The sequence below is a fragment of the Macrosteles quadrilineatus genome, unplaced genomic scaffold (assembly GCF_028750875.1).
Source record: "Macrosteles quadrilineatus isolate MER2022 unplaced genomic scaffold, UCM_ALF_1.0 Scaffold_2__2_contigs__length_208266976, whole genome shotgun sequence".
NCBI lineage: Eukaryota > Metazoa > Arthropoda > Insecta > Hemiptera > Cicadellidae > Macrosteles > Macrosteles quadrilineatus.
The window spans coordinates 120,320,009-120,347,669 of NW_026542595.1; the positions used below are offsets into that span (position 1 = coordinate 120,320,009).

At 34.1% G+C, this 27,661-nt stretch overlaps 2 protein-coding genes across 2 annotated transcripts in view; one reads left to right on the forward strand and one right to left on the reverse strand.

Moving 5' to 3' along the window:
• The window catches only part of LOC128985782 (uncharacterized), a 103,269-nt gene that overhangs the window by 59,895 nt on the left and 15,713 nt on the right, over window positions 1-27,661 (reverse strand). The window lies entirely within an intron of this gene.
• LOC128985780 (insulin-like growth factor 1 receptor) lies at window positions 6,414-22,641 on the forward strand. The gene is made up of 5 exons (XM_054405649.1): window positions 6,414-6,599; window positions 14,662-15,187; window positions 16,258-16,418; window positions 17,458-17,591; window positions 19,043-22,641. The coding sequence occupies exons 2-5, from the start codon at window positions 14,743-14,745 to the stop codon at window positions 22,257-22,259; spliced, it is 3,957 nt and encodes a 1,318-aa protein (XP_054261624.1). The 5' UTR covers window positions 6,414-6,599; window positions 14,662-14,742; the 3' UTR covers window positions 22,260-22,641.

Genomic DNA, 27,661 nt, shown 5'->3' on the forward strand with positions numbered 1-27,661 from the left:
TTGAAGCTCTATATGGTTGTGCGTTTAATTGTCCCAGCTGGAGAACAGCTGATCTTAATTAGTAAAAAGGCTCATATCGATCTCAAACACCACCTTTCTCTTAATGATCATAAACACGGAGGTGTTTTCCAGAGTGTTGATAAATTAATTAACTCAAAGGTTGTGTATTTATCTATTGAAACTTGATTGTATGAAATTTCAAAAATCTTCTTTTAAGTATAATGTAAATGAATGTTGAGTGTAGAAGATCTGTGTAGCTTTGTTGCTCACTAACTAAAGTTATGATTGAAATCCCAATGATTAGGTACAGCTGAGCTCAGTTTCGAAACAACAAAAAGCTTCCCACTGACTATTGGATACTGAAGCTATTACCAGCCGAGCACTATAATTGCTCTGGTTACCAGCCATTCAAATGTACAGAATACAGTATGGATAACTAAATTCTAATTTATTCCAGTTAGCTGCAGATTTGCTAGGACATAGTTCTCAGTTTATCTTGTATCTCTAACTTACTAAAATACTGATAATCTTACTACCACGTAAAAATTTACTCAATAATTAAAAAATACTCTATGATAAAAGCTATCATAATTGTATTCAATTTGTTCTTTATTTTGTTATTTAAGAGATGGAGAAGCCATTGAAACGGGCTAGTGCCTAAACAACGCAAACTATCCTCGTAAAATCAATGTAATGTTATACTCACAGTAAACCGTAATAAAACCATTTATTACGCACATATAAATAACATGCACTAATTTTCTAAAATACTATTAGATTCATAAAACGGTAAAAACTACTTAGGTTCATAAACTTAAGTGGCGATCCCAGTTTCTTAGTATGAAATAAAACTGGGTCCAAACCGATTTCCTAATTGGATTGGCCAGTACTTGTACAGTTTTAGTATCAACAATAAAATTCTTCCGACAATTGATTACGGGATGGTTTTATTGACAATCATGAAAAGCAATCAATCACTTTGAGTCGTCAAATTAATTAATTTCGTCGAACAATACACCATCATTAAATCACATTTTATTGTTTGGTTATAATTGCATGGACGTTTTTAATACTAGTATTGCAAATAATGGTGAAATATTTAACATAATGAGATTTATTAATTTATTTTGTAAGTTTTGACATAATGCAAGACAAGTGTTTACCTGTTAATAATTTGTTTAAAGTCTTTTATAAGGTTGAAAGAACGCACCGTGTCATCCTGAAATGGGTAAATTTTATACCATTCAATAACACACTAGTTATTGCAAAGCAACGGATTTATGGAAGAATCTAAAATCAAGGTTGACGTAAACAAATAACGATATAGATAAAGCATTGAAATAACTGGGAGGTTCATTTAAAATATAAAAGGAAGATGTGAAGTTTTACCGTTGACTTGACTCGATTCCTGACTTTATCGATATTGATCCATCTAGTGTTGACTTAACCTTGTCAGTATTGAAATGGTTGCTATCAAACCATCCTATCAGAAAACATCTTACTTATGTACAAAATAAAAATGTTTGGACTTTCTGCTGAATTCCATCATGGTTTCCATCATTGGTTTCATATAAACTGAATTCTAAGTTTGGATAATCATCAATAACTTTATGAAAACTTCTATTACACCTTCTCAATTTTGAGTAAATAATCTGTTTAAAGGCTACAAATCTAAGATCGAAGGTCACCATTGCGATCCTTGTTACAAACAAATTTAAATACCTTAATTCTTAAATACTTTACTTTATAATGGCAACCATACGAACGTAGGTATTTTAAGCCAAGTATGAATGGATATGAGCGTATGATGAGTGGCACGATCTTGTAGTCTTGTTAGGGACTAAGGCTCACATATTCCTTAGACATTACTGTTAATTAATATCCCATACAGCCAATGGAAACGAAGGGACTTACAGTTCATAGTGGAATACACTTTTTAGGGTTTAACGTAATACCTAGTTTACTCGATTAACTACTTTACCAAGATTAAACTTGGTATGCGGGTTATTATATATCCGTAGTTACTCCGCGTGCTTTTTCCACTTTTTAAAATTTAGATCTTTGGTTCGTCGTTTTTCTTAAAATCCCACACAACAGCAGAAAATATTTATTTCACAAATACTGCTCGAACGATTTTGATTCTTATTTAGTATAATGGACTCTAAACAAAACGGTACAATGCCCAACGCTGAAAAATCACTTTTTATAAGTTGTTAAAAATTCTGCGATTTCCCCTGTAAAATATCACAGTTTCTCTAACCTCTTACAATGGTGGTTGACAATGGGAGGAAGTATTTACTGATACAGTTGATTCAGTTCGTGTTGGTCCTGGAATGGGCTCAAACCGGAGGTGGTAATCCACAACAGAAAGATGTCATGTTGCCTGACACACCAATTATTTGTTTGGTTGGTAAACAAACAAAATAGCTTTAGTTGTCTCATCCACCACGTTACAATACTCAACTAAAAGCCATAGGTGGTAGGAAAACCATGAACTCCCACACGATTGTTTACCTTAACTAATAAACTATTTACGCACCTATTTATTCCTAAATCGTTCTTTAAGAAGCAGCTAGCCAATTCCCTAATAATGAAAATATAGTCAGTTCATCATTATCATTTTAACGACTCCAACTCACCAGAATGTGTAATTTAAAAATAAATTGAGAGAAGGATGAGTACTGAATTCGTTAGTTGAAATCATTGTTACTGGAAGGGATAAGCAGTTTTTTTTTTTTTACCAGAACTATTTATCACAGAGTCCAAACCTGGATAGTTTTGTCCAGTTTGTAAGCACAAACCCCCTATATATAAAATATATTCTCAGGATCAACAACTACAACCCTTCTGTCATTCAGCTACGACATCGCACCTCTCTACTCGATATGTATAGCTAATCGATTAAATTATTACATAAGTACTATAAAAATATTAATTTTATTGTATAGAATAACATTAGTCTAGGGATCATCCGAACATAAATCAAGTTTTTAACACCACAACGTTATATAATATGGATTAAAACATATTTCTAGATTAACTGTTTTTAATTTCGAATGAATCCAAAAACAGTTGCGTTTCCCTTTTAATATTGAAGTAACGACAATATCATACAAATACTCCGTTTGACCTTTTTTGATGAAAACGTCGCGTATTCAGCGCTAGTCCCATTGTAGCGCGCGTCAGGAATTTTATAATAAACAATCCTCACTTTGAAACCATTCACTCTTCTCTCAGTAAGCGAAATGAGTGAAGTGTTGACTCTCAAGTGTCTTTTGTTTAGTGGTCCCATTGTTTGAACGTTTTGTATTCATTTGACATGTTTTTATTTTTCAATCTTTCGTAACTGTTAAAACACTCAACAGCAGCTCATAGCAAAGAGTATAAACATGTAGAATTAAATATACCAATTATTCCATTCCAAGTAAATAATAATGCAAATTGTCAAGTCAAGACTATAATTTTTATTGTGTGTATAGTGTATACAATCATATTGTGTCTTAAACATGTTTTTCTTTGTTACTTAGCCAACCAACATATACTATATTTGGAAGTACTTTATCCTGCTTTTAAGAAAATGATCATTTTCAAATCCTTAAATAAATCGTTTTTAAAATAACAGTTACACAATACAAACCAAAACATTCAGCTACAATATTTGTTAAGTCACTCCTTACACGACACATACAAATTGCAATATTTGTTTATTTTCAATTGTTAACAGAAACTTAAATTTGTATATCATGTGTTGTTTTCTCTACCAAATAACAAAAATCATAGTTTTCGTTTTGCCTAAAATCCTTTTTGCAAATAAAAGTCTCACAAAGTATACCTTCCAAAGACAATTCGTATCATTTGTACGGACCCGATTCGCTTTTTAAAAATGTTAATAAATACCCCCGCCGCAGCAAACCTGCCGACTAAGCAAATTTCCATTTGTCTTAATTGATTTTCAATAAAATATATTTTCATAACATTAGGTTTAACCAGTACCTAGGTTTGCTGCTACAAGGAAACTAATAAAGTGTGTTTTTTTGTAAAATATTGATAGCTTAGTACAAAATAATTCATTTGATCAAAATACAAAATATATCCATAAACAAGCAAACTACAACATTTGACAATATTCTCCATAAGAATAACATGGGAATTTTAAATTTACAATTTTTTTAATTTTCTCCGTTACTATTAACCGAACAAAAATACTTTATATACTAAATTAATTGTTTTTTTAAGCTCTTTAAAAAGGTCTAAAGAGAAATTGGGAAATTTGGTGTTTTGAGGGTCAAAAGTGAGAAAAACCAATTTTTACCCCTTAAAACCCCCCGTAAAGCCCCGTTCCCATGGTCCAATCATGCTGGTTTGCGAACTCATTCAAGTTTATCCCGCTTTACACCTTTAAACCAAATTTCATCAAAATCGGACAAAAATTACTCAAGCTATCGCGTTCACGGACGTATATATATATATATATATATATATATATATATATATATATACATATATAAAAATTTGAACGAATGGTGTTTTTGGCCTCTGGGAACATCAAAATGAAAAAGTAAATCGGTCCCGGGTCTAGGTCTTACCGTGCCACCTACGGTAATAGCTACTTCCCTATAGGGAAATTCGCTAAAAGGCGATATTTGTTTTGTCAAAAGATATCCTAAACATTATATTTTTTTTGACATACAATATAACTGAATATCACCAAGATAAAGATGTCAGCCATTAAAAGTCCAGAGATGGAAATAGAAAGAGAGCGAAGATTGTTACAAGGAAGATATTGAGGTGGTCTTCTCTACTTCATTCCATCTCTCTTTATCGACATCAATGAAAAAGTAATTACTTTACTTTTTTTAAATATCCTAACCTATAAATTAATATATGAGTTATAGTCTATTGTTAAAAAAACAATTTTACTACGACCTACTTTAAAGAGTTAATAAATATGCTGTTAGCAATAGTATGAAATATTTGTTTACTGCCCTTGTGTTCTGTTCAAACTCGGATGCTTTAATAATGATTTTAAAAAAATGTAAATTTGAGAGCAAGTGTGTGACCAACAAACGATTTCTTGTACAAAGCACCATGTTTATGTTCTAAAGGAAATCAGTGATTTAGAGACAATCACAGCTTCAACGTCAGCTGTCAGCTCCACGATGCAGAAAAACACCGATATTATAAATATAATATTGGATAATACTGGATAATATTATAGAAAAGCAAGGGATTTACACGATTAAGAGTGGAGAGTGCAACTCCTATTACATTGGCCAGACTGGTAAGAGTTTAAATAGGCCAGATTTAAAGGGCACAAGAGCCATAATGAAATCCAACACCGTCTCAAATTGACCATGATTGAACAGTCGGTCGTCGGTTTTTAAGCCGTGCAACAAAACATAGCTAACATAGTGCTCTAAATGTTTTTGTGTATCATCGTGTGTCCGTCGTTAATTAGTAGTAATGTGTGAACAAATATTGTGTTTATTGTACCTCTACGCGCCCAAAGATGGAGTTATCTCCGTTAACGGCCGTAGTGCAGTATCACCTTTGACTTCGTGGATCGTATGGTTATATATTTTTATATATTTTTACCCAATCTGCCACACTCATGAATCATGATTTAGGTAAGGTAATGTTGGGCTGAATGTCTAGGGTTGGAAGATTAGAGTCTGAGCCAATTTAAGATAGACGGTTATGCTTTGTTTAGGTCTCCATACTGAGTTTTTTTGCACATCCTATGTCTGCAATGCCCTGTCACCTGGCGAATACCGGATTTCTATCTATTGGTTCCTCCTTAGGTATTTTACTTCCCCTTACTTATTTTTCTTGTCAAGAGCTGTCCTCCTTACCTTAAGGAGCTTCTTATAGTCGAAAAACATGTCATCAGCGATCAGTACTGTATTCTTCCCTGTCCTGACGCACTTTCTGCATAGTGGATCTATATCATACAAACCTGCATCAATGCAGATGCTTTCTAAACGTCCACGTTCAAATATTTAGGCTAATTGCCTGATATTTCGCCAATAAGACTACATGGTGTCTGATGCAACCATTTTAGAAGGTGTGTAAGGAGTGAGCTTTTACTCTTGTAGGGGGTACTTCAGCTCATATGAAATGCAAAGTTGTATATACATCATCCCAAATTGTGACAGGGGGCAACACAATCCCGGAAACTACCTACCATCAATGAAATACGTGGAGGGATCTGCCTCTCACGTCCAATATGAATACTACTGTTACTCGAACGACTACTGAATGACTGTGGCGAGTTTGACGTAGTTTTGTTATGGCTGGGTATGCGGTGTTAGTCATCTCAGCACACACTAGACACCGCCACTGTACAAAGTAGTGTAGTTAGTCAACAGTCAGTTACTATGATAGGCCTAGTAGTAGTGCGATGTACTGAATGAAATTGAGTAATCATTATATGCAGACAGACAACCCGGTGTATATTATGTAACCATTGTTTTCTCTACAGTATTATACAATCTTTTCAAGGCATATCACACCCAATGTGTCAGTGTTTATTAAGTGGTGTTTGTCAACAGTGGATAAAGTCTAAACTAAAACAGTGCCATTGATAGATGACTATTTTGGTAAGTCAAAATACACATTAGTTATTAGTTTAATTAATCATTAATTATAATTTTTCAACCGCTTAAGTGTTTTAAATGTCTGTGGTATGTTTTGAATTTATTTTTACTTTAGTTTCTAGCTAGAAAAATACTAGGGTTTTTGTAAAAAAATTTTATATGTTTGCACTTAAAAACTTTTATTTGAAAACCTTTTGCATTTTATTGATTTTTAACATAAATATATTTTTTTAAACTGTGCTGAGTAATTTTTTGAAAGATAATTCAATAGAAATAAAATTGGCTTTTCCAGTATTTTTGTAACAAACGTCAATTAATGCTATATATTTAAATAAATAAAAACCTCTCGCACATCGTAAATTTAGGTAAAACATCATCCCTTTTACTGTACTTACTTTGTTTGAGTAATCCGAAAGTATGACAAACATAAAAATGTAAGTGTAAATATTCGGTGAACACAATTTTATTATAAAATCTTCAAATAAATAAGATGATCATTTAATTATTTGCATATTATTATAAAAATAGGTTTTTGTTTACCATCAGTATCACTAAATTTAAATGTACTTTAATGGTACAAATCAATCTTATAGCTCCTGTTAGGTCATGGTCTTTTCAGTAGAAAATAAAGGGGAATGGGTGATTTTAAGGGCAATTTTATAACCGTTTTTCTTATGATGGGATCAATGACATATTAGAAATCTAAGTATTGAACGATCGACCACTATTGATTCTCTTCAAAGCAAGTTCTAAGTTAGACAACTATATATCTCTCATGGATTGCCGAATTCAAGTTGGTTAAATAGAATTTAGGTATCTGATAATGTTATGAACGTCAGTTTGACACCCGTCTTTTATTGCATGTCCATCTTAAAAAAAAAACCTTATTATTTAAACTGAGGAAAACTTTCTATGTATTAGTAGACTCCCACTAATTGTAACCAAATTGAGTTAAATTTTGACTGAACTATATCAAATCTTATAGTAGAGCCGTGTAAACTCAACACTCATACACCGAAATTTGCTACTCATATATTCGTTCTAAAATATCATAGAGATGAAATAAACATTAGAATAGGGACCGTGTTCAGCTCGTTGGGTTTTTTAAAAGCTCTTTTTCACTATTCAGCCCCAATACACGTGGTAACCTACTACTTGACTATTAATCCAATACCAAGCTAATAGCACGTATGTTACATAAGTGTGTCTCATTGATTTAATATCGTTTCAATTATATTACCAATTGAGATGTGGATGCCACCTGCGTATTTTAATATGAGTGAAGGATGAGTGTAGAATCAAGCGAGATGCCTTCTGTAGCTTAGTTTCTGACCAAGACTGGCTGTCTAATGAAATTCTAAGAATTAAATAGTTTCTTATAAAGCTTTATGAAGCAGTACTTGATCATTGTGCTTTTAATAAATGCTGCTTGCTGTGTCTGGAGGAACTGTTGAAAAGTTTGTTGTCATCATCAATTCAAGGTCTCTTGTTCATGGTTGATGGTTGAGGTTAACCGTTGATACGTTTATTGTTCACGTACCGTTTTCTTCGTTAATTTGATGATCCATCTGACGAGCAAGAACCATTTATTGAAAGCCCAAAGATCAAGTACTGCTCATTATGTAGGCCTACTGCTGGGTACTGTTTTGAAAGATCAAAAAGCTATAATTATCTCACAATCGAACCGGTGACTATTTTATTACTAAGTGAGCACTGTAACCTCCTCATCTTTTCAGCTGTGATAAGATTTTACTATTCATGACAGTCATACAGCTGACTTATTTAGTCGTTTTAAGCTCAAAGATAATTTTGCAGTACACGAGGCTGCCACAGATTTACAATGTTTGTTGAATGCCGAGCGACATACCATTCAGTAGCCGATATACATACATGTTTATGGAGAGGCTTCACCTTTGCTGCTGACTTATGACGGGCTTGTATTACAACAACTGTTATTTTTGCACGTGAGACGTAAAGCATTATATACGTTACGTATTATATACATGACATGGCATTACTTCATACGTAAAAAAATTACAATTCATAATTATTATTTGATAGTTTTTTTTTTTTTTTTTTTTTTTTTTTAATTCGGACTATTGTGCTAACAAACTGGACCTGGACAACCAACTATTCATCCGACATGTTTTACTTTGTGTTTTAAATGAATAAATACGTCTCCTGTTTCGATATCGACCTGGGGCTCTGCCCCTCCGGCATACAAACTGCTAAGATAATAAGGCGAGAAGTAAATATTGATTAGTCTTAATGGAAAAAATAATAAAAGTATATTTTTGAATTTGTTCATTATTTCTAAATGTTTTGCAATACTAAACCGTTATAAAGAAGTACAAAATAGTTGTAAAAATAACTACCTATATGTGTGCTTTACCTTACTGTGATTCTGTTAATTACTCAAAATACTGAAAACTCTTTAATACATTACTAGCTGCCTCTGCAGCAGCTTTTACAGATTCCTTGCATAGAACTGTGATTCCTTGTTACTGTCGGATCTTACTTCATTTATAGAACAAACATTCAATTTTGTCATGCATCATATTAGCTCAGCTAAATGCAGCTAATAATTATTTATATTCACTTATTTCTAGCCTTACTAAATTATTACTTTCCTAATTTAAAGTGACTTTTATCTTCTGAATTCAACATGGATTGACTTTATGAAAGTTCATCATATTTAAACAGGAGGATTGCGATTCAATATTGAGAAAAGCTAGTAGCTTTGGTGGTCTGAGACATGGTCCAGCTACCCAGTTATTCTGCTTATTTTATCAACGCTAAAAAGCATGTATAAATTCTGTAGCAATGCTGCAAAATAAATTATTATCCATTCTACAGTCAATTTTGGTTAATTTTCTATATAAGGTATAAAGCTATTACCGTAGGTCTCATAGTAAGTTAGACTAGACCCTGGACTGTCAAATTTGCCTTCAGAGGTAGAATTTTATTAAAACCAAACAAACTATAATAGATTCTCAGTTTGATGCCAAACACAAATTCCGTACATTGTTTATATTAACTTGTAATAACGGTCTATGTAGTGAAGTGACTAGGACAGGCTAGAGTCTGCATGGATCAGATTGTGCACACGTCTGCACTGATGATAACATGACACGCACCAGCGCGGGTGTGAAACGTAAAAGATAAGATACTACTACTACTACCACTGAACCACCGTCTTCTGTATGTTCATTACTCTTTGGCCAAGTTGCGAATTAAGTAGTCAAAGAAATGAAATCACTCAAAATTTACACTATAGCATCTAAAACCTCTTTCTACTAAAATATCTTTTATACTAACTATTTAGAAGTTGTAAGCCCGTACTAAGACATTTTCTACATTAACAATTGTGTTTTTCGCGAAATAGTTAGAAAACTCACAATCGCAATACATAAAGCTAATAAGGAACAGGAACTTTTGACAATCCGCATACCTAATACTTGAATTAAAGGGCCATAATGAGAAAATTCCCGTAAAAATATTAGGTTTTGATAATTTAACTATTGGGCTGTATTCAATTAAACTTAAAATATTGAATAAATATCAGTAGATGCATTGTTTTGCAGTTTACTTTTTCTTGAGTAAACCAACTTACAAGCACAAGTTGTGAGTAGGTGATACACAATTTCCTAATTTGTACCAAGCAAAGCAACTGTATATTTTTCTTTTGATGTGTCAGAATATTTACTTTTCGCCACACTACACTGTTTTCCACTTAATGACTAGTCCGAAAACATCTCTTTACCGCCCGCTTCATCAAATGGGATTTAATTACGCACAGTTGGATTTTTTACTAGAAGCGGTTATGGTGGACTATCTTTGACAATGAACTTCTTTCTGTGTGTGACCCGCAACACAAGTGATCAGCCTGTTTTTTTTCACAAGTGACCGGAATACAGCCGTATTGTGCAAGTGTTACAGGGCTGCACAGTTAAACACATAACTATCAAAGTGTTTTATTGCGACCTGTCAAAGTGTAAATAACCTTTGGTACGCCTTTACGCGCGCTATAAACGAGACTAAGTTGTCAAGTAGAAATAGAGTGTCTCTAGCTAGTGGATGTACCAACATACAGTCTAAAGAATATAGGTCAAGAATTATTTAATGTTTTGTAGTTATTCTAAATTTGGATCGTAATAATGTGTATTGGACCAATTTGGTTCAGTAAACGCAGTGTAGTATTTAACACATGCAGGTTGATTTTAAGCCCATATACTCATATGACACTAACTAGAAGTTCTACACTGATACTCTGCAGCGTGAAATACTTTTGACATACAAAAATAATCCGCCAAAACTTCGGAAAAAAGTAATAATAAAAAGTAATACTAATTATTGTAAAATTGTAAGTATAGTGTATTCTAAATTAAATGCATTTTATTTATTCAAATATACAGTGTCTTGTAAGTAAACAGGCAAACGAATGCACATTGTTTATGGAAAAAAGAGAGAAAGTCAAGAATATTTTTTTCTATAATGGTTTTGTTAACTGCCATTTTGTATTTGTTACGTTATCATTTTCATCATTGGATTGTTCTAACCTATCTATATGACTGGAGAAGGTGTCCAAAACCTTGGAAAAAGTTAAATTAGTTCAATTAAAAATGTAAAAAGGCAGACATTTTAAAATTACTAAAAAATCGCTGATATCATGAAAACAGTTCAGCAATTTATTAAGGCGTTTGGCCTATTAAATTACATCAATTTAAAAAAAATCAATGAAAAATTGCTTAAATGTACTAACGATTTAAGTAAAAAAAAGCTAAATTAGGTGAAACCTGACTAGCTTAGCCTTATTCTACCTATAGATGAATTTGATCGGATGGTGGTTTTTGCCTTTGGGGTTATTAATACTAAGAAGTGCATCAGCCGCGGGTCTAGGTCCTTTTATGATACTTAAGTTAAGAGCCTATTCTCTACATGGTAAATTCCCCAAAACTGCTAAAATATCTTAAATTTTGTATTTGTCTAAATATTGAAACGCAAATTAACTCTAATGACCAAGTAAAAATTGATACTAATTATTCTATACAGAAACTACGCTGTACTAAATTCATACACGTTCAATAACTTCACATAATGTACATCTATCAATAATTATCACTTTTAAAATCAAACCAATCGTAAAAATTTGCATAAAGTTCTTAAATTATTTACTGACTATATTCGTTCGGAACCTCAAAACTGCATTTTAACATTTTCTGCTTCGTTTTAAGATATCTGCCATTAAGATAAACTAATGCAAGTGTACTTCCTAAATGCATGGTCAGCAAACTTGTATCAATGATAAGTTATTATCAAAGTTGCAAGATCGAAGGTCGTTTAGGCACACTCTGAGTATTAACATTATCAACATTACCTAATAAATCAGTTACGATTGAGACATATGACATTTAAAATATAATTTTGTAATAGGGACGATTACGAATTCCAATAGTCAAGTATGTTTTTTGAAAACCATTTTTTCTCAGCTCGTGTGCATCGCAGGGAAAATTCACGCAAACTGTTATAAAGATATTATCCTGTGGATGTGCAGAATCCCGTTGTAAATTAAAACAGGTTCAAAAATGAGAAAAAATATTAATTTAAATTTAAAATTTAACATGAGCCTGAAAGGTTCCCATGCTCGTGACGAAATTATAAACGAAATATAAACAGAAAATCAAAGCAAACGGAAGCAATTCTAATCGCTTTTTTTATTTACATCGTGGGGTGAAAATAGAGAAGTTTGCACAATACATATATTTTTGGTAGAGGTTTCGACCACGGGACAACCTAAATATCTGTTTGATTGAGTCCGGGGGTGACGCCAAAGATGGCAATTACGCTACCTACTCGGGGTAAAATAGATCACCGATCAAGATAAAAAATATATTAAATATACATTTTTGAATCTATCTATTGCGCATTTTCTGTCTCCCATCTTGTCACTTTCAAAGTGAATGAATCGTTTAAAAACCTATAACAATTCAAGAACTAGCCAACACTATAATAGCAACCAACTAATACTTTGTCAAGGCGTAACGTGACTCTTTTCCAACAAAAGGTCAATTTTGTGGAAAATGAGCGCGGGTTGAAAAGACACTATTTGCCCTAGTGATGAGCTACATTTTTCGTCATATTACGCCATTATTTTCTAAAACTAAGCTACAAAACTAAAATCCTTTTCTCGTAAACAAAATCTCCCAAATAACTTCCAACTTGTTTTCAATTTTGGTATTGTGAACAAGCATTTGTTTAGTGAGGTCGTTGAGTCTATACGTTTAGTCTATTACGATTGTATTTGTGTACACAGATATCGATATGCAGAACTATGATTGTATCATTAGTTTCTTGAATTGCTCGGGCTTTCAGCGGAAACTGCTTTCCAGTGTCATCGAACTTCTTAGATTCAACGCAAACAATGCGAAATTGGTCAAAACAATAAATCGATTAACTAAAAACAATTGATAACTTTGATAGATATAACAGTTCCATTCGATACAACCGATTGATTACAATCGAATTTAATGAGTGAGTAAAGTGTCCTACGTACGTCATCGACTCCTACTGATTTTTCGGGAGAAAAGAGCTACTTTGACCTGCAACGCGTTTATTGAAAACAGCTATTTTCGGTGCAGTGTGATGAAATAGTAGTTTTCATCACACTGTCCGGAGAACAGCCATTTTTAATTCTCTACATCGTCTGCAAAATCGTTGTTTTTGGGTTACTTCATCTAGGAAACAGAAAAAAACATATGTTAGATTTATCGGTTCGCTAACCGCAAAATTTGCTAATTGCATGATATTTTAGGTTATGTTTGTAAACAAGAATATGTAAACATTGATGAGGACTTTTTATAATCGCTCCTAGTGATGACAACTTCTATTGCATGTGAAGGGAGGAACATGTTGTCCTCGACACCAGCTGATTCCCTATTTTTTTGTTGGAAATAAAAAAAATATATTTTTCTACATTGCAAATTTTTCCGAATGTTATGGTCATCTACAACATTATGGAATTACAATATTTATTTGCTATAACAGCTTTACAAAATAAAACAAGCGATCTCCGCACACTGTTGTCGGTTGACCTAAATGCAAAAATCAAATTAAATCTGAGTGCATGGCTCCGCTCCGTTTAATGGCTACTAGCTTGGATTATATTACATCCTTTAGCTTAATCCCTAATACACGGGCAATATATTTTGTTAGAGAAATACTTTAAGTGTATGATTTGTGTAATTTTATACGTGAAATATTTGTTTGTATAAATATACTACTTTATATTCCTTCACGATTTTATGCTGCATTAGTTTGTAAAGGTCAGAAAAGATAAGAACCTTCAAACAATTTTTAAAGTGAATAATCTTACGAAAATAGCATTCTTTAAATTATACCTAAAAATAATTCTTTTGAATTTAACCACTGGCTGTACTATGTCCTTTTATATTATATTGTGCATTTAGATTAAGTTTCATGGAATTTCTAAAATTTAAACATCATGGTCATTTTGAAACTCTGATTCTGTTCAGCTGTATGTTAAAACGCGCTTGAAACTAAAGCAAATGTGAATTTTATGACGGGATTTTTGTACATTACAAAACACAGGTTACAAGATATTTTATTAAGATTGGAGTTTGTATTTGTTGATGTTTTAATTTTCTTGTATATTCTTAGAACCCTTTGTATTACACAAAAACTTTCAATTATTTAAGTCGCTTTCATTCGTTCATATTCAGTAACAACCAAAATCGTAGTTTATTACTATCACTAACGTCGAGCTATTTGTATAATACCTAATTAAAATAACATCTTAGAGAGGAGTTACACTAAAGTAAAGAAATATTTATCCTTCTAGTTATCGTGTCAGCAATCTTTAGATATGAAGTAACTTTTAAACCTCTATTTTGTGTTCATTATTGGCCGCGTGTTATGTGTAAATGGCAATTTCTGAATACACAGAAGTAACAGGTGAACGTAGCCCCATTATAGGTTTTTATCATTGACAAACCTCCAGTGACAGTTTTACAGTATCTTTTTTTCAACCATTTTTTTCAATTTCCAGATCATGTCGAATACATTTTGCACCATATCCACAGTCAACTTAGAAATCCGGTAGTAGACACCACTCAAACAAAAGTCAGCCATGCATTCCTCAGGATACCAACCTAAACTCATCGGATACTTCTGGATACTCCTGATCGGATACTCGGATACAATGCACTTACCCGACCCAGGCATCTGTTCCAGTATTGACGCAAGGAACGACGTCACCAACTTGACCAGCTTACAAGACTGTACAGTTGTAGAAGGAAGTGTGCAAATAGTGCTGATGGAAAAGATGAGAGAAGAAGACTTTGAGAACTACAGTTTCCCCAAACTCAGAGAGATTACACACTATCTGTTGTTGTTTCGGGTCGGAGGACTTCGCAGTTTGGGAAAGCTTTTCCCCAACCTAGAGAAGATCGGTGGCGTGGAACAGATTGAATTTTTCTCCCTGATTGTCTACGAGATGTTTAGTCTTCAGGAGATAGGGTTGTTGAATCTCCGAGAGATCACCATGGGATCTGTTATGATAAACAAGAATCAAAGTGAGTATTTTTAATTGTTGTTTTTAATTGTGATTTTCCCATAAAACCCAATAAAATAATGGATGGATCAGATTTTAACAAATGTGTCTCCAACGATTTTTTTTTTTTTAATTTAGTTTGTCTTTGCATATTTTAACAAAATAGCATCAAAATGTATAGTGATTGTTGTGATTTTTTCATAAAAACCGATAAAATACCATAACAATTAACTGCCAGAGCTATAAGGCTATACCTGTGATCCGATTTTCATGGAACCCGGTATGTCAGTAATTCAATGGATCTTCTAGTTCTAGTTAGTTAACCCCTCCAGGTACCCAGTATATTGGAAGTCTTTTGTACATAAAAGTAGTAGGATATTCAATTTTAAAATGAAACCAAAAACCAATTGAAAAATTATGTGTCAGCATTCTGATACCAATTAGAATATTTTATTTTACCCTATTTTTGCCACAAATCTTGCTTTATTGCGGTGATATTAAAACATTTTTACAATTATGACGATTTTTGCACACTGAAGTATACGTATAAATCCATGTAAATCAGTTGTAGCATATCTTTAATTCAAAACTAAGGTAGTTAAATAAGCCACTAAGTAGAGTGCTGTTTTGTAATGTTCCACCTTCTTATTTTAGTACGTTAGGCTCAGCTCGAAACTGTTTCACATCACTTCAGGTCATCCCAGAGGGATGTGGCATTACCACTTCCATGTAAAATCCACTGGTAATTAGTGAGATTAGTGTACTGAAGCACTAGACCAGATCAGCTCGCTTTAGTTTTTCCCATAGTCAAAAGTAGCAGTTGGCAGAAATAGTCATTCTCCAAACAACTGATTGGTACTTGATAAATGATTTTGTAGTAAAGCCTAAAGAATTCGAAAGTCAAAGCTCAAAATTTGAACAAAACACTGTACTGTATATTCTTAGTCAATAGTACTGGTAGTGGTGGATCAAAGGTGATAAATCCAGGTGATGTTTTGTCAAGTGATGAGAATGTAACTGTAAAAAATGTATAGCACTACAATCTCATTTGGTTAAAAGTACCTTACTAAACATTTGATCTTTTTCGTGTAGAACTGTGTTTCGTGAACACTGTCCAGTGGGATAAAATCACAAAATGGAACAGCGATCTAAACAAACTGCAGAACCAAGCGTTTTGTTCGACATGTCCCGTGAATTGTCCCAGATGTCCCGACCGTTGCCCTTTCGCCTGCTGGAACTCTACAGTGTGCCAGGTAATTTAAATGACACAATCCTCTATACCATATGTTTTTTAGTGTAAACATCAATTACGTTTAAAGTTAGGGAACCGCTAACACTATTAAGGGAAAGCTGGCCAATCTCGTGAAACCTTTGTGGGTATGCCGGGAATCGGACTCGACCTTGTCGCACCAAATTCGGAGAACTTGGTTAGAGCCTATCAACATACCCGATATATGTAATACAACTATTTATATATAGAAAGGAAGAAGCGTAAGAAACTCAATGCGTTTGTGAAAAATTCAGTTTGGGAATATTTTAATTTACTATCGTGAGCGTCAGTAAGCTGACTGAGTGTGAGAGAGAGAGAGTGTGTGTGTAGTGTGAGAGTGAGACTAAGAGAGAATCTGCTAAAGAGCCGCGCGAGCGACCGTAAGTGTCGGCCGCGAGAAGCTCATTGCGGGGGTAAAATTCCTGTCTGACTATTCACCATAGGAATTTCGCTTTTAAAGGGTTTGTAGTACTTCAATAGGAAACCGAATATGAAAGCCGACAAAATAATAAACATGCTGGTCATAGTAGTACCTAGAACGAAGAATATAGAAACAATCTGTGGATGTGTGTGGGGTCACTAGCAACTATGTAAAAAACTACATCGTTGTCGCCAGCCCACAAGTAGTGTAGTTGTTCTCTTCTATGTTCTACCAATACACTCATTTGTAATATATTGAGGTGTTTTCAATATGTAAATAATTAATGTTAAATTAAACATGCTTTGGTCGTAAATGTCAATTATTAAGCTATAATTGGATTTAAAGACGGAGTGAAAATACTGTAGTAACAGAGCAGCAATTGCAATTACAGTGCTGTGGATCAATTCATTATTCAACGTTAATTTTTTATTTTGAAACTAACTACAAGCTAATGGTTTAAACGTACGTTAAAAGGTTTCAGTCTGTATACTTCTCAGGTGCGAATGACTCAAGTTCCAAAACATTTGACAAAACTTATACTCATGCAACCGAATTTTAATTTTTTATGGAAATGGATGTACAATTTTTTTATTTATTCCAGGGTAAATGGAAGTCTCCAAACTGTAGTCCTATGTGTCTGGGCGACTGTGACCCAAATGATCCTCAAAAGTGCTACACATGTAAAGGCGTCTTCGATCTGGACCAAAAATGCGCCAGTACCTGCCCGGAAAACACGTAAGTGTGTTAAACCATTGACTATTGGATACTGAAGTTGTATTAATAGTCAAAGATTAAACCCAGACTGAGAACTATGCTTTTAAACTATAAAAAATCAAACACATCCATTGTTGAGAATATGTGTCTAAGTGGATTTGACTTTTGTGTTCTGGTATAACTTAACACTATAACTTAACCACAGATACTGTAATGTAACGTAAAGTGTAATGGCATTCGTGTAAGACCTTGAGATAATTGACGAAATTGAATCACTGAACATCGGTAAGTGTAGAATAGTTTAGCAGCAAAAGTTTAAGAATTTAAAAGGACTTAGCCATTGTAGGAGCTGGATATATTTTAAGTACCCACACACTGAAAAAGTTGTATTTATCATTAAGAATGTTTGATGGCAAATTAAGGGGTGCGCTCTACCTCAGCTTAGAAATTTCAACTCGGGCCCAGTGGCTTTGTTGCGCCATTGAACAGCGCCGCGAGAAGCGCTTGCAGACGTTTAAGTCCTCTTAAATTACTCACTTAACTTTTAAAATATTTTTCATCTGAAGATTGTTTCTTACTCCTTAGATTCAAATTTATGACTCTACTTTTTTAATTTTCATCTAAAACTTTTTTGTATGTGTAAAATGCTTTAGAAAAACGCTTATTTAGAAGTATTTACCAGTCACTTTCCACTTAAAATTCTACTATTATCAAAAAATTTAAAAGTACAAGCCTAAAGTATAAGAAATGAATAAATTAACATAAATATATTTTAAATTGGTTAAGAACTAAGCTGACAATGACGGAGATCCTAAACCCTTGCATTAGCGCGTGGTGGAGAGGTAAAGCACACCCTTAAATACCAATAGTAAATATGATATAAATCTGTAAGGTTTAGGTATGAATCGTATGGGTATATTTTATGTGTGCAATCCATCCTCACGAAAGATAAATGTTAAAAGGTTCGCTTATTGGTTATATGTCGTAGTACTAAATTTAATCTTTCTCATGCTTTTTAATGGTTTGTTGAACCTACACTTTCGTATAACAGTACTTACTACTCTTGCTATATTTTTTATTTACTACATTCCTAACTTTAAACACATTATAAGACTACAGAAATCACTTTTGGCACTTGTTTTTTGAAAATTTTATTTTCACAATCCTTTGATATTTTTAACCAGCCTAACGAACAGAATTTTGATACCATCCAAAAGCAACAACTTTATATAACAGAGCCCCAGCCTCCGATCGCATTTTATTAATACTACCAAAGATTACATATGCTACGCAAAAAAAACTCCTGCATTCAAGTGATCTTGGAATACTCTGGTCTTGTGTTGTCCTGATGATAACTGTGATATCAGTTGAATCTAGTTGCCTTTCTGCAACATTCAGATCCGGCGAATGTAGGTTTTACACCAGTTAATCGGCATATATACAACTTAAACTACACCAAAGTTATTTTGCAGGTACCAATACTTCAACCGGAGATGTGTCACTAGAAAAGATTGCACTGCGACACGAGTCCCTACCCAGTCAAATGAAGTGAACATTTCAACAAGGTATTACGTGATCCACGAAAACCAATGTGTAAGCAGTTGTCCCGGAGGTGTGGATCCAACTGTGATGGGACTCTGTCCTCCTTGTGAGGGAGGCAAATGTCCCAAGGTTTGTAACGGAGCGAAGATCTCGAGTATCGCAGAGGCATTGAGACTTCAGAACTGCACGTATATCCGTGGGTCAATAGAGATTACCATCAAAGCCTCCATGTCTGACGAGGTTCACAAGCTTCTGGAGGAGAGTCTCGGGTCGATAGAACAAATCACAGGGCACCTACAGATCAAGCGGTCTTCACTAGTGGACTTAAACTTCCTCAAGAACCTCTCGGTGATCCACGGTATCGACCCTTACAATGAATATCACTCGCTTTACGTAACGCACAACGAGAACCTTCAAGAACTTTGGGACTGGAAAGAGAAGAAGAACCTCAAAATTCTCAAAGGTAAACTACTTTTCAACTCTAATCCAAAACTTTGCCTCGACCGAATTAAAAAGTTGGTGAAAGTCATAAGGTTTAATGAAACAGATAGTATTTTTGACAAGTCCAATGGAAACGATTTCCAATGTAGTCCGATCGAAACTAATATCACTGCACGGGATGTGACGTCTGAATCCATACGAGTGCATGTACACTGTACGGAAACTTTGCCGGTTTTTAGGTACGTGGTTTACTACATAAAAGATGTGTTTAAGAATGTTACTATATTCAACAGTTTTACACAGTGCTCTGATGATGGGTGGAGAACAAAAGATGTTTCAGTCGACTCGAATGGCTTTCAGAGATCTAAAGGGATTGATATTGTTTTGACCAATTTGGAACCTGCTACTACATATGTGTTTTATGTTATTGCTTATACGATGTATAATAATGTGACTAGAAGTGATATGCATCGAAGGACGACACTACCTACTACACCGTCTGAAGTCGTTGGTCTGAGAGCTTTAGTTAAGTCACACACAGAGATAGAACTAAGCTGGCAGCCACCTCGACGAACTAACGGAAAGTTGAAAGAGTATGTTGTCACTTGGTACGAGCTGAGTGAAAACAAAGGCTATATTCTTCAAAGGGATTACTGTGAAAATCCAATGTTGCCAGGATTAGAGGACTTTGAGGAAGGAGATCTGAAAATGCTAGATAAAAATGATGGCGTGAACAACACAGATAGTAATAATTGCTGCGAATCTCAGCCCACTTTACCGAAAGACGAGTTTGAAATGTTATGTGGCGAATGCACAAATTTACCTATTAGTACACCCGGCAGTTCAAAACACCCTTCTTGTAAATCTTTCTTTTATGCACATATTTACAACAGTCGATTTATCCAAGAGAGTAGTGATTTTTTAATTATTCATTTCGACTTGAAAACAAACCATTCTGAACATATGGGAGCAAAATTGGGGTTGAAAAAACTGTCAACGAACAAAAATCAAATCGTCACTGATAATCGCAAATCAAACAAATACCTAGAAATGTTTAAAGAACGAGAGAAAAACAAAATCAATCACAGTGTAAAACGGTTGCATCCTAAATCTATAAATCTAGTGCTGAAAGACCTCAAAAGCTTTCAGAATTATGTTATATATTTGAAAGCATGCCGTGAACTGCACGAGAGTGAACTGGAAAATGATAGTTCAGAAGATTACAGATGCAGTATATCAGAAATGATAACAGTTCGAACGAAAGGAAAAACTGAACTGGACGCTATTCCCTATTATGACGTTTTGCCTGATATGAACAACGGGAAGATTGTGAAGTGGGCACCCCCGAAAAATCCAAACGGTCTAGTAGTTGCGTTTGAACTAGAATATCGTCACAGGGATTTGGAAAATGGATCCGTAGAGTATATGAAAACAAAATGTATAACATACTCTCAGTACATCGAAAATAGCAACCAACACGTAATCGAAGGTTTTCCAGCAGGAAAATACTATGTTAGGATTAGAGCTATATCATTGTTCGGCAAAGGCCCTTACACCGAACCAGTTCCTTTTGAAGTATATGAAATCGAAAACCAACATTCCTCACGACCAATATTCCTCTATGTACTCGCATTTTGTTTGGTCTCGCTTACAGTTATCGTTATCTTTTTCGTGATTTCTACAATATCAAATCGTAAGAAAGGCAGTTGGGATACCGAATTTGATTTGAATCCCCCTCCGTACAAACCTGACCATTACGAGATCGACAGAGAGGACGTTGAACTTGGTAAAGAACTGGGAACTGGCAGCTTCGGCAAAGTTTACGAAGGTCTATGGAAGTCAAAGAACTTACGGTGTGCGATCAAAACCGTGAACCAAGACGCTACGACAGCAGAGGAACGAGAATTTCTATTCGAAACATCTGTCATGAAAAACATGGTAGACGCACACTTCATAGTTAAAATATACGCGGTGGTTTCCAATAAAAGTCCTCCGCTGGCTTTGATGGAACTGATGGAACTTGGAGACTTAAAAACTTATTTAAGAGAAATGCGAGAGACCCCGGTCTCAATCGCTACAATGATTAAAATGGCTTTAGAGATCGCCGATGGAATGGCTTACATGGAGGCTCATAAGTATGTCCATCGAGATCTAGCTGCTAGAAACTGCATGGTCAACGCAGACTTGACTGTAAAAGTTGGAGATTTCGGGATGTCCAGGGACATATACATAACCGATTACTACAGACGAAGTTCTTACAAGTGTTTCCTACCCGTAAGGTGGATGGCCCCTGAAAGTATTTGGGACGGTGTGTTCACTAGTCACTCCGATATATGGAGCTATGGAGTAGTCCTCTGGGAAATAGTGACCATGGCTGAACAACCGTACCAGGGATCCAGCAATGACGAAGTCACAAGAGAAGTTGTTGGAGGAAGAACACTTGATATCCCTAAGACATCTCCTGTACCTTTGAAGCTTCTCATGACCACTTGCTGGAAGAACAAACCTTCCAGTAGAACCAGCTTTATGAACATCGTGGGCAACCTGAAGTATTACCATGACGAAGAGTTCCGCAACGTAGCGTTCTACTACACGGAGAAAGCTGTAGCGGCTAGGATCGCTACATCGGAATATGTAGACATGCAGCCAGTAGATCCATCATCTACGTCCTGTAGACTAGCGACTGTTGACGAAGAAACCACCTGACATTAAATATTAATGGCTATGGTAAGTCAAGGCCGCACCCAATATATGGCAACGCCGCACTCACCGACCTACTAGCCATATTAATGAATGTGTAAACATTAGCATTGGGCAGACTACACGAATGAGTGCTACAACTAGTTCGGTAAGCCGGGACTGTGACGTTGCCAAATTTCCGCTGTGGCCTACTAGTATGAAATGAGGCTATCTAATTGTAAGACTGATGATTTTTGCATTTGTTTATTGTGTTCATACAGTATTAGATTATATTTTTTAGGGACATCAACCCAAGTCGTTATTAAAATTTTTTGATAGCTATTAGGCCTTACTTTTATAATGTATTTTTTGTTAACTGTATTTGAATGTTATGTACAATCACTTTGGATAGATTGCGATTGCGAATACCAATCCAAGGGTTTAATTGCGTTTATTGAATTATTGTGTGTTTACTATTTGTTTGCTGTTCAAACTTTGTCTTGTAATTTTCCAATTCACAAATACGCTTTGTCTGATATTTTGTCTTGGTCTAGCTATTAAAAACGTGTTAGCGTTACCTAATGTCTAGCAATGATAAATATTTAGAACGGCTTTAAACATCTTTTACTAACTTATATCAAAAACTTTTACTTTTGATACTTCGTGAATAATTGTTTTTGATTGTATTGATGTTATGGAAGCATTTTTAATGCTTAATAAGAGAAGGTTTAACTCCTAATTCATCCTAGCATGTCCTAATCTGTGTTAACCGTTGAAAACATTATTTCCCCTTTTCACAAAAAAAAAACACACACACAGCTATAATCTTACTGTGTTTGATCTCATTGCAAACATTGAATTTCCGTTAAGATAAACATAATTAATGTATTTTGTAAATGTAAAACATTGAATGTTCGCATATATTTTACAGTTAGTTTTCAAGTAGTTAGACTGGCTATAATTTCTCAGTAAAATTAACTATCCACCTAAACTACAAATAAAACGTCCACTATATTTATTACGGTTGTAAGTCCAGAGCTGTGTATGTTTTTTTTTTATTTCAATTTGTGTTTGGTTAATAACTTGGGCTTAGGAAGATTGTCAAACAAATAATTCCACACGGGATCTAGATTGTAGTGTTAGTTCTAGAAACAGTTCCTAATATAATATTGACTTTACGAGTCAATACTACTAAATGCTTACTAGTAGTTGTTTTATACATAAGTAAACTATGATGAATCAATGGGTTTTGTTTTTAACCTCTGAAATATTTGTTAAGTCAGGCGATAAAATACTTTATTTTTAGCCACTCAATCAAGCTACATCTGTATTACTAAAAACATTGTAATTGTTACTTTAGTGGGATTGTTTTGTTTTAAGTTTAATCTTAAAAGAAAAACAGTAGCTTTGTTGTCAAACAGTTAAGTTTTTCCGTTTTAAATATAGTTTTAAATTCTTAATCACATTCAAAAACTGTTTAATCTGTTGTCCTTTAACCATGCAAAATCCAAAGAATATTTACATTATTTTTCAGAACTTATTGAATTTATTCAATCTTTGTGTTATCTTTGCAAGCCCGAACGTTTCATGATAAATTGAAAGTAATTACTATTTGCTAAAGAATAATCAGTACGGATGTTTCTTATAAGATTAATGTAGGGTATATTTTACATATTTAAATTGTAAACATGATTGTCAATACTTTTACGACAAAGGTTTGGGTGTTAGCTTAGGTCTTAGGATGATATATATCAAACATTTGAGTGGATTAAATATCTGGTCTTGTTGGAAACAAAGTTGCGAACATCATCTCACTCAAGTCAACGCCGCCCTTCCACATATTCTGCAATACGCAAAGCACTCCTAATGAAGTGCATTACAGTCCTAATGAATAAGGTTGAATTGCTTTTCGATCTTATAATGAACTCAATTACAAAATTCCACTGGCATAAAACCAACAAACTGTCCACTTATCGTACCTAGGCAAGTACTGATGAAATATTTTAACATTCAAATACATTTTTCTTTCTTGTTTAACCATAATGGCATATTCAATATTTAAAGCAAGGTTCAACACACACTGTATACGAAACAATGGCCTGAATGTTAGATTCCTACGCCGTTCCTGGAAGGTTAGCTTGCTGACGCAGCTTCAGCGGCTCTTCAGCATCTGATAACATCGTCAGCAGCTCGGAAACTACATCAGCGCCCAGGGTAACGTACTCTGTACTAAGCATCTGTACTACGCAGTACGCATCTCCTGTACTCTACTCTGCGACATCAAACATTTTTATTGACTGTCCTCATTTATTATTTATTATTTATTATTTGGTTGTGATTAGATCACAACCAAAATACATTATATTTGTCTGAATACTGATACAAAATAGTACATATGAACTAATGGGCCTAGAATAACTTTTTTGCTCCAACACAAGTTTAACTATAAGCAAATGTGCAGGGTCGGAAAACAGATTTTAGGGCCATATCAAACCATATTTGTGTCAATGCACATTATTAATGTCACCTCAGACTTTCGTGTGTTGCTATCATAGACAAGCATGTATTACCAAGACTCGATTCGGAGTTTAACCATGTGCAATGTATAAGGGTCGAAAAAATCAATACAGTACAATAGACCTAATCCATAGAAAAATAGTAGTTGATTCTGACGTTATCTATTGTACTTAAGTATTTAATGATAATACTGTAAAGATATTCTTATTTCTATTTCTTAAATATAGCACCGAGTTAGACCATATTTTGGTCAAACCGTAATATTCTTTAAGCTAATTTGCTCCCCAAAAATATGCATGTAATTTTTCTTTGGGCTACAAGAATGGTTTCTATATGTTTTATATTATTGACGAGAATCTGTTACCAAGGTATTCAAATATTCAATTGGTAACATCAAAACTGTCATGTATGGAAAAACATATTACAGATAATAGCCTACAAGTTCAAAAAATAGCTACTCGTCTTGTGTTACAACCAAAGAGCAAGCACAGTCAAATATACCTCGTAATAAAAGTTAATTTTTGAAAAATTAAAGAGCCAATTGTTATTTATATTCCTAAGGTAAAAGTTTTCGTAATAAAAATGATGCTGTAATTTTTACCACGAATCTAAGGTTAATGCAGAGAAAATAGTTTGCTTCTAATGGTTTTTGCGACCCCTTTAAGCACAACTAATTAATGTAAGTTATAATGTAACCATTATAGCTGATTAACTAGACTACACTTATACTAAGTTCCAGTGTAAATGCGACAACCTGCGAAGTTAAAAAGTAATTTCTTGAGGGCTCGAGATTGGATTTTCCCATTAATGAGATTCAATTTGTCTTTTTTGGGTTTGGAACTTGTCCAGCATCTATGTTCCCAAAATTAGAGACATTTCGTGTGATTGTCAACCATACAATTGTCCGGTAAATAAAGTGATTTAGTTCTTCTACTTCAGATTATAATTTCGATTTAATTTATCTTGATAAATTATTATAACACTGTATAAAGACAGTAATTGCATTACCACCATTGTGTTTTATCAAATAACAATTAATAATGTAAGGTTGTTCACTCAAAATATATGACAATTATGATTAATGTGTTACCTAAATGAACTAAATGAAATGAGTGAATTAACTAGGTGAGTCATTGGATTTTAACTAACATTGGTTTTATATTACCTGTTGTCAGTTCCAAATTGTAGCTTTCGTAGATGGGTCGTTTCGTACCTGTGATAGGCCTATACAACCAAAAGTATACTTTATTTATGTTCATTATTTCATTTTTAATGTGCATTCCTGGATTGTATGCTTGACAATGGCAGCTCGCCGAAACATGTAGCATTTACGAAAGTTACAATTTGGAACTGACGATAGGTAATATCAAACCAATATTAGTCATTATTACAGCTCCGGAGCTACTTCAATGAATTTTAATTGGATGTTATGTTTTAAAGTATGACTAATCTTTAATTGTGACTTATTTTTAACTGTTAGTATTTTCGCAAGCTCAGAGTATGTATTGTAGGTTTCTAGGGTTTTTGTTTTCTACCGATCCGGTTTGGTTCAAGTCTATAAAATTAGTGGTTTATTAGGTACTGGAAATATACCTGGAAACTCGATTTAAAAACCTTTGTTGGCATAAATTCAATTATCTACCATTAACGTATTCCTATACGATTTACTCTTTTTACTTGCGAAAACACCATGTTGGGTCTTATTTACTGTAACACAATAACATTCACAACAACCCTAAACCTCAATCAATTATCAATTATCAATTATTTAAGATGGGGACGCCACTATGTGCGTATTTTAACCCAAATATGAGTGAAGGATGAGTGTAGGATGAGTGGCGCGATCTTGTAGTCTTGTTAGTGACTAAGGTCGACATGTTCCTTAGACACAGCTGTTAATTAATAGCCCATACAGCTAATGGCAACTAAGGGACCTACAGTTTATAGTGGAATCCGAACCACATTTTTCCTTGTAATTTACGAATTGGTCTAATTATCAGGATAGTACTGCGGATAGTCGTAGTACTCACTAGTGCGGACGTTAATCCACACCAGGGAGCATCGTATCCACAGTGCATCCCTATAAATATCCACAATTTATCCTCGTAGTTAACTATGCAGTTGATCGGCAACGAAGTAAAGAAAACCAAAATATGAGCTATTGAGCTTGTATGTCAAAAAGTGACTAACGATACTTGGAATTTTGGATGTGTTAAAACACACCTGTATCATCTAATATACTAAGTAGGCTAAATGTATTCTTATACACAGGCCACTTCATCACTATCCATAAAATGTTCAAGCTGGTAATTCTCCCCGCAGAAGCAAATCTCGTAATTTAACTACATTCAATGTGAAAACTGCAATAGGACCTGGAGTATACCTTACCCAATAACCATTGACTTTGGATATAAAATAGACATATCTTGCAGCAACGCTGTTACTCAATCAGAACATACTAAAATGTGCCTATCTGAGAGTGTGCTTAAGATTTCCATCCTAGTTCTATTTTCTCTTTAATTTTCCTACAGAATGGTTCCTTAAATTGTACAAAGCATGTGCAATGGTTAATGATAAGCTGCAGTGAATAAAGTATAAAGATAATGTCTATGATCATCTGGTTATTTTTCGTGAGGACCATTTACTAAAAGACTCAAGGACAACTACATATATTAAATGTTTCTGACTTTTCTCAGGACCGAAACTGCGACATTACCACACCTATTATTATTTTTTTTTGTTACCAGGTAAAAACTATATCCCCACACGTACAGAGCTGAATAGGATCAGTAGTCCATTAACATTATATTAGTGCTACGTTGACATGACATATCTACTTCTAGGAAGTGTGTATAAAGACAAGTGTGTCTATAGTCAAAGCCCAACTTAGCATCTGTTATTTTACTCTACAG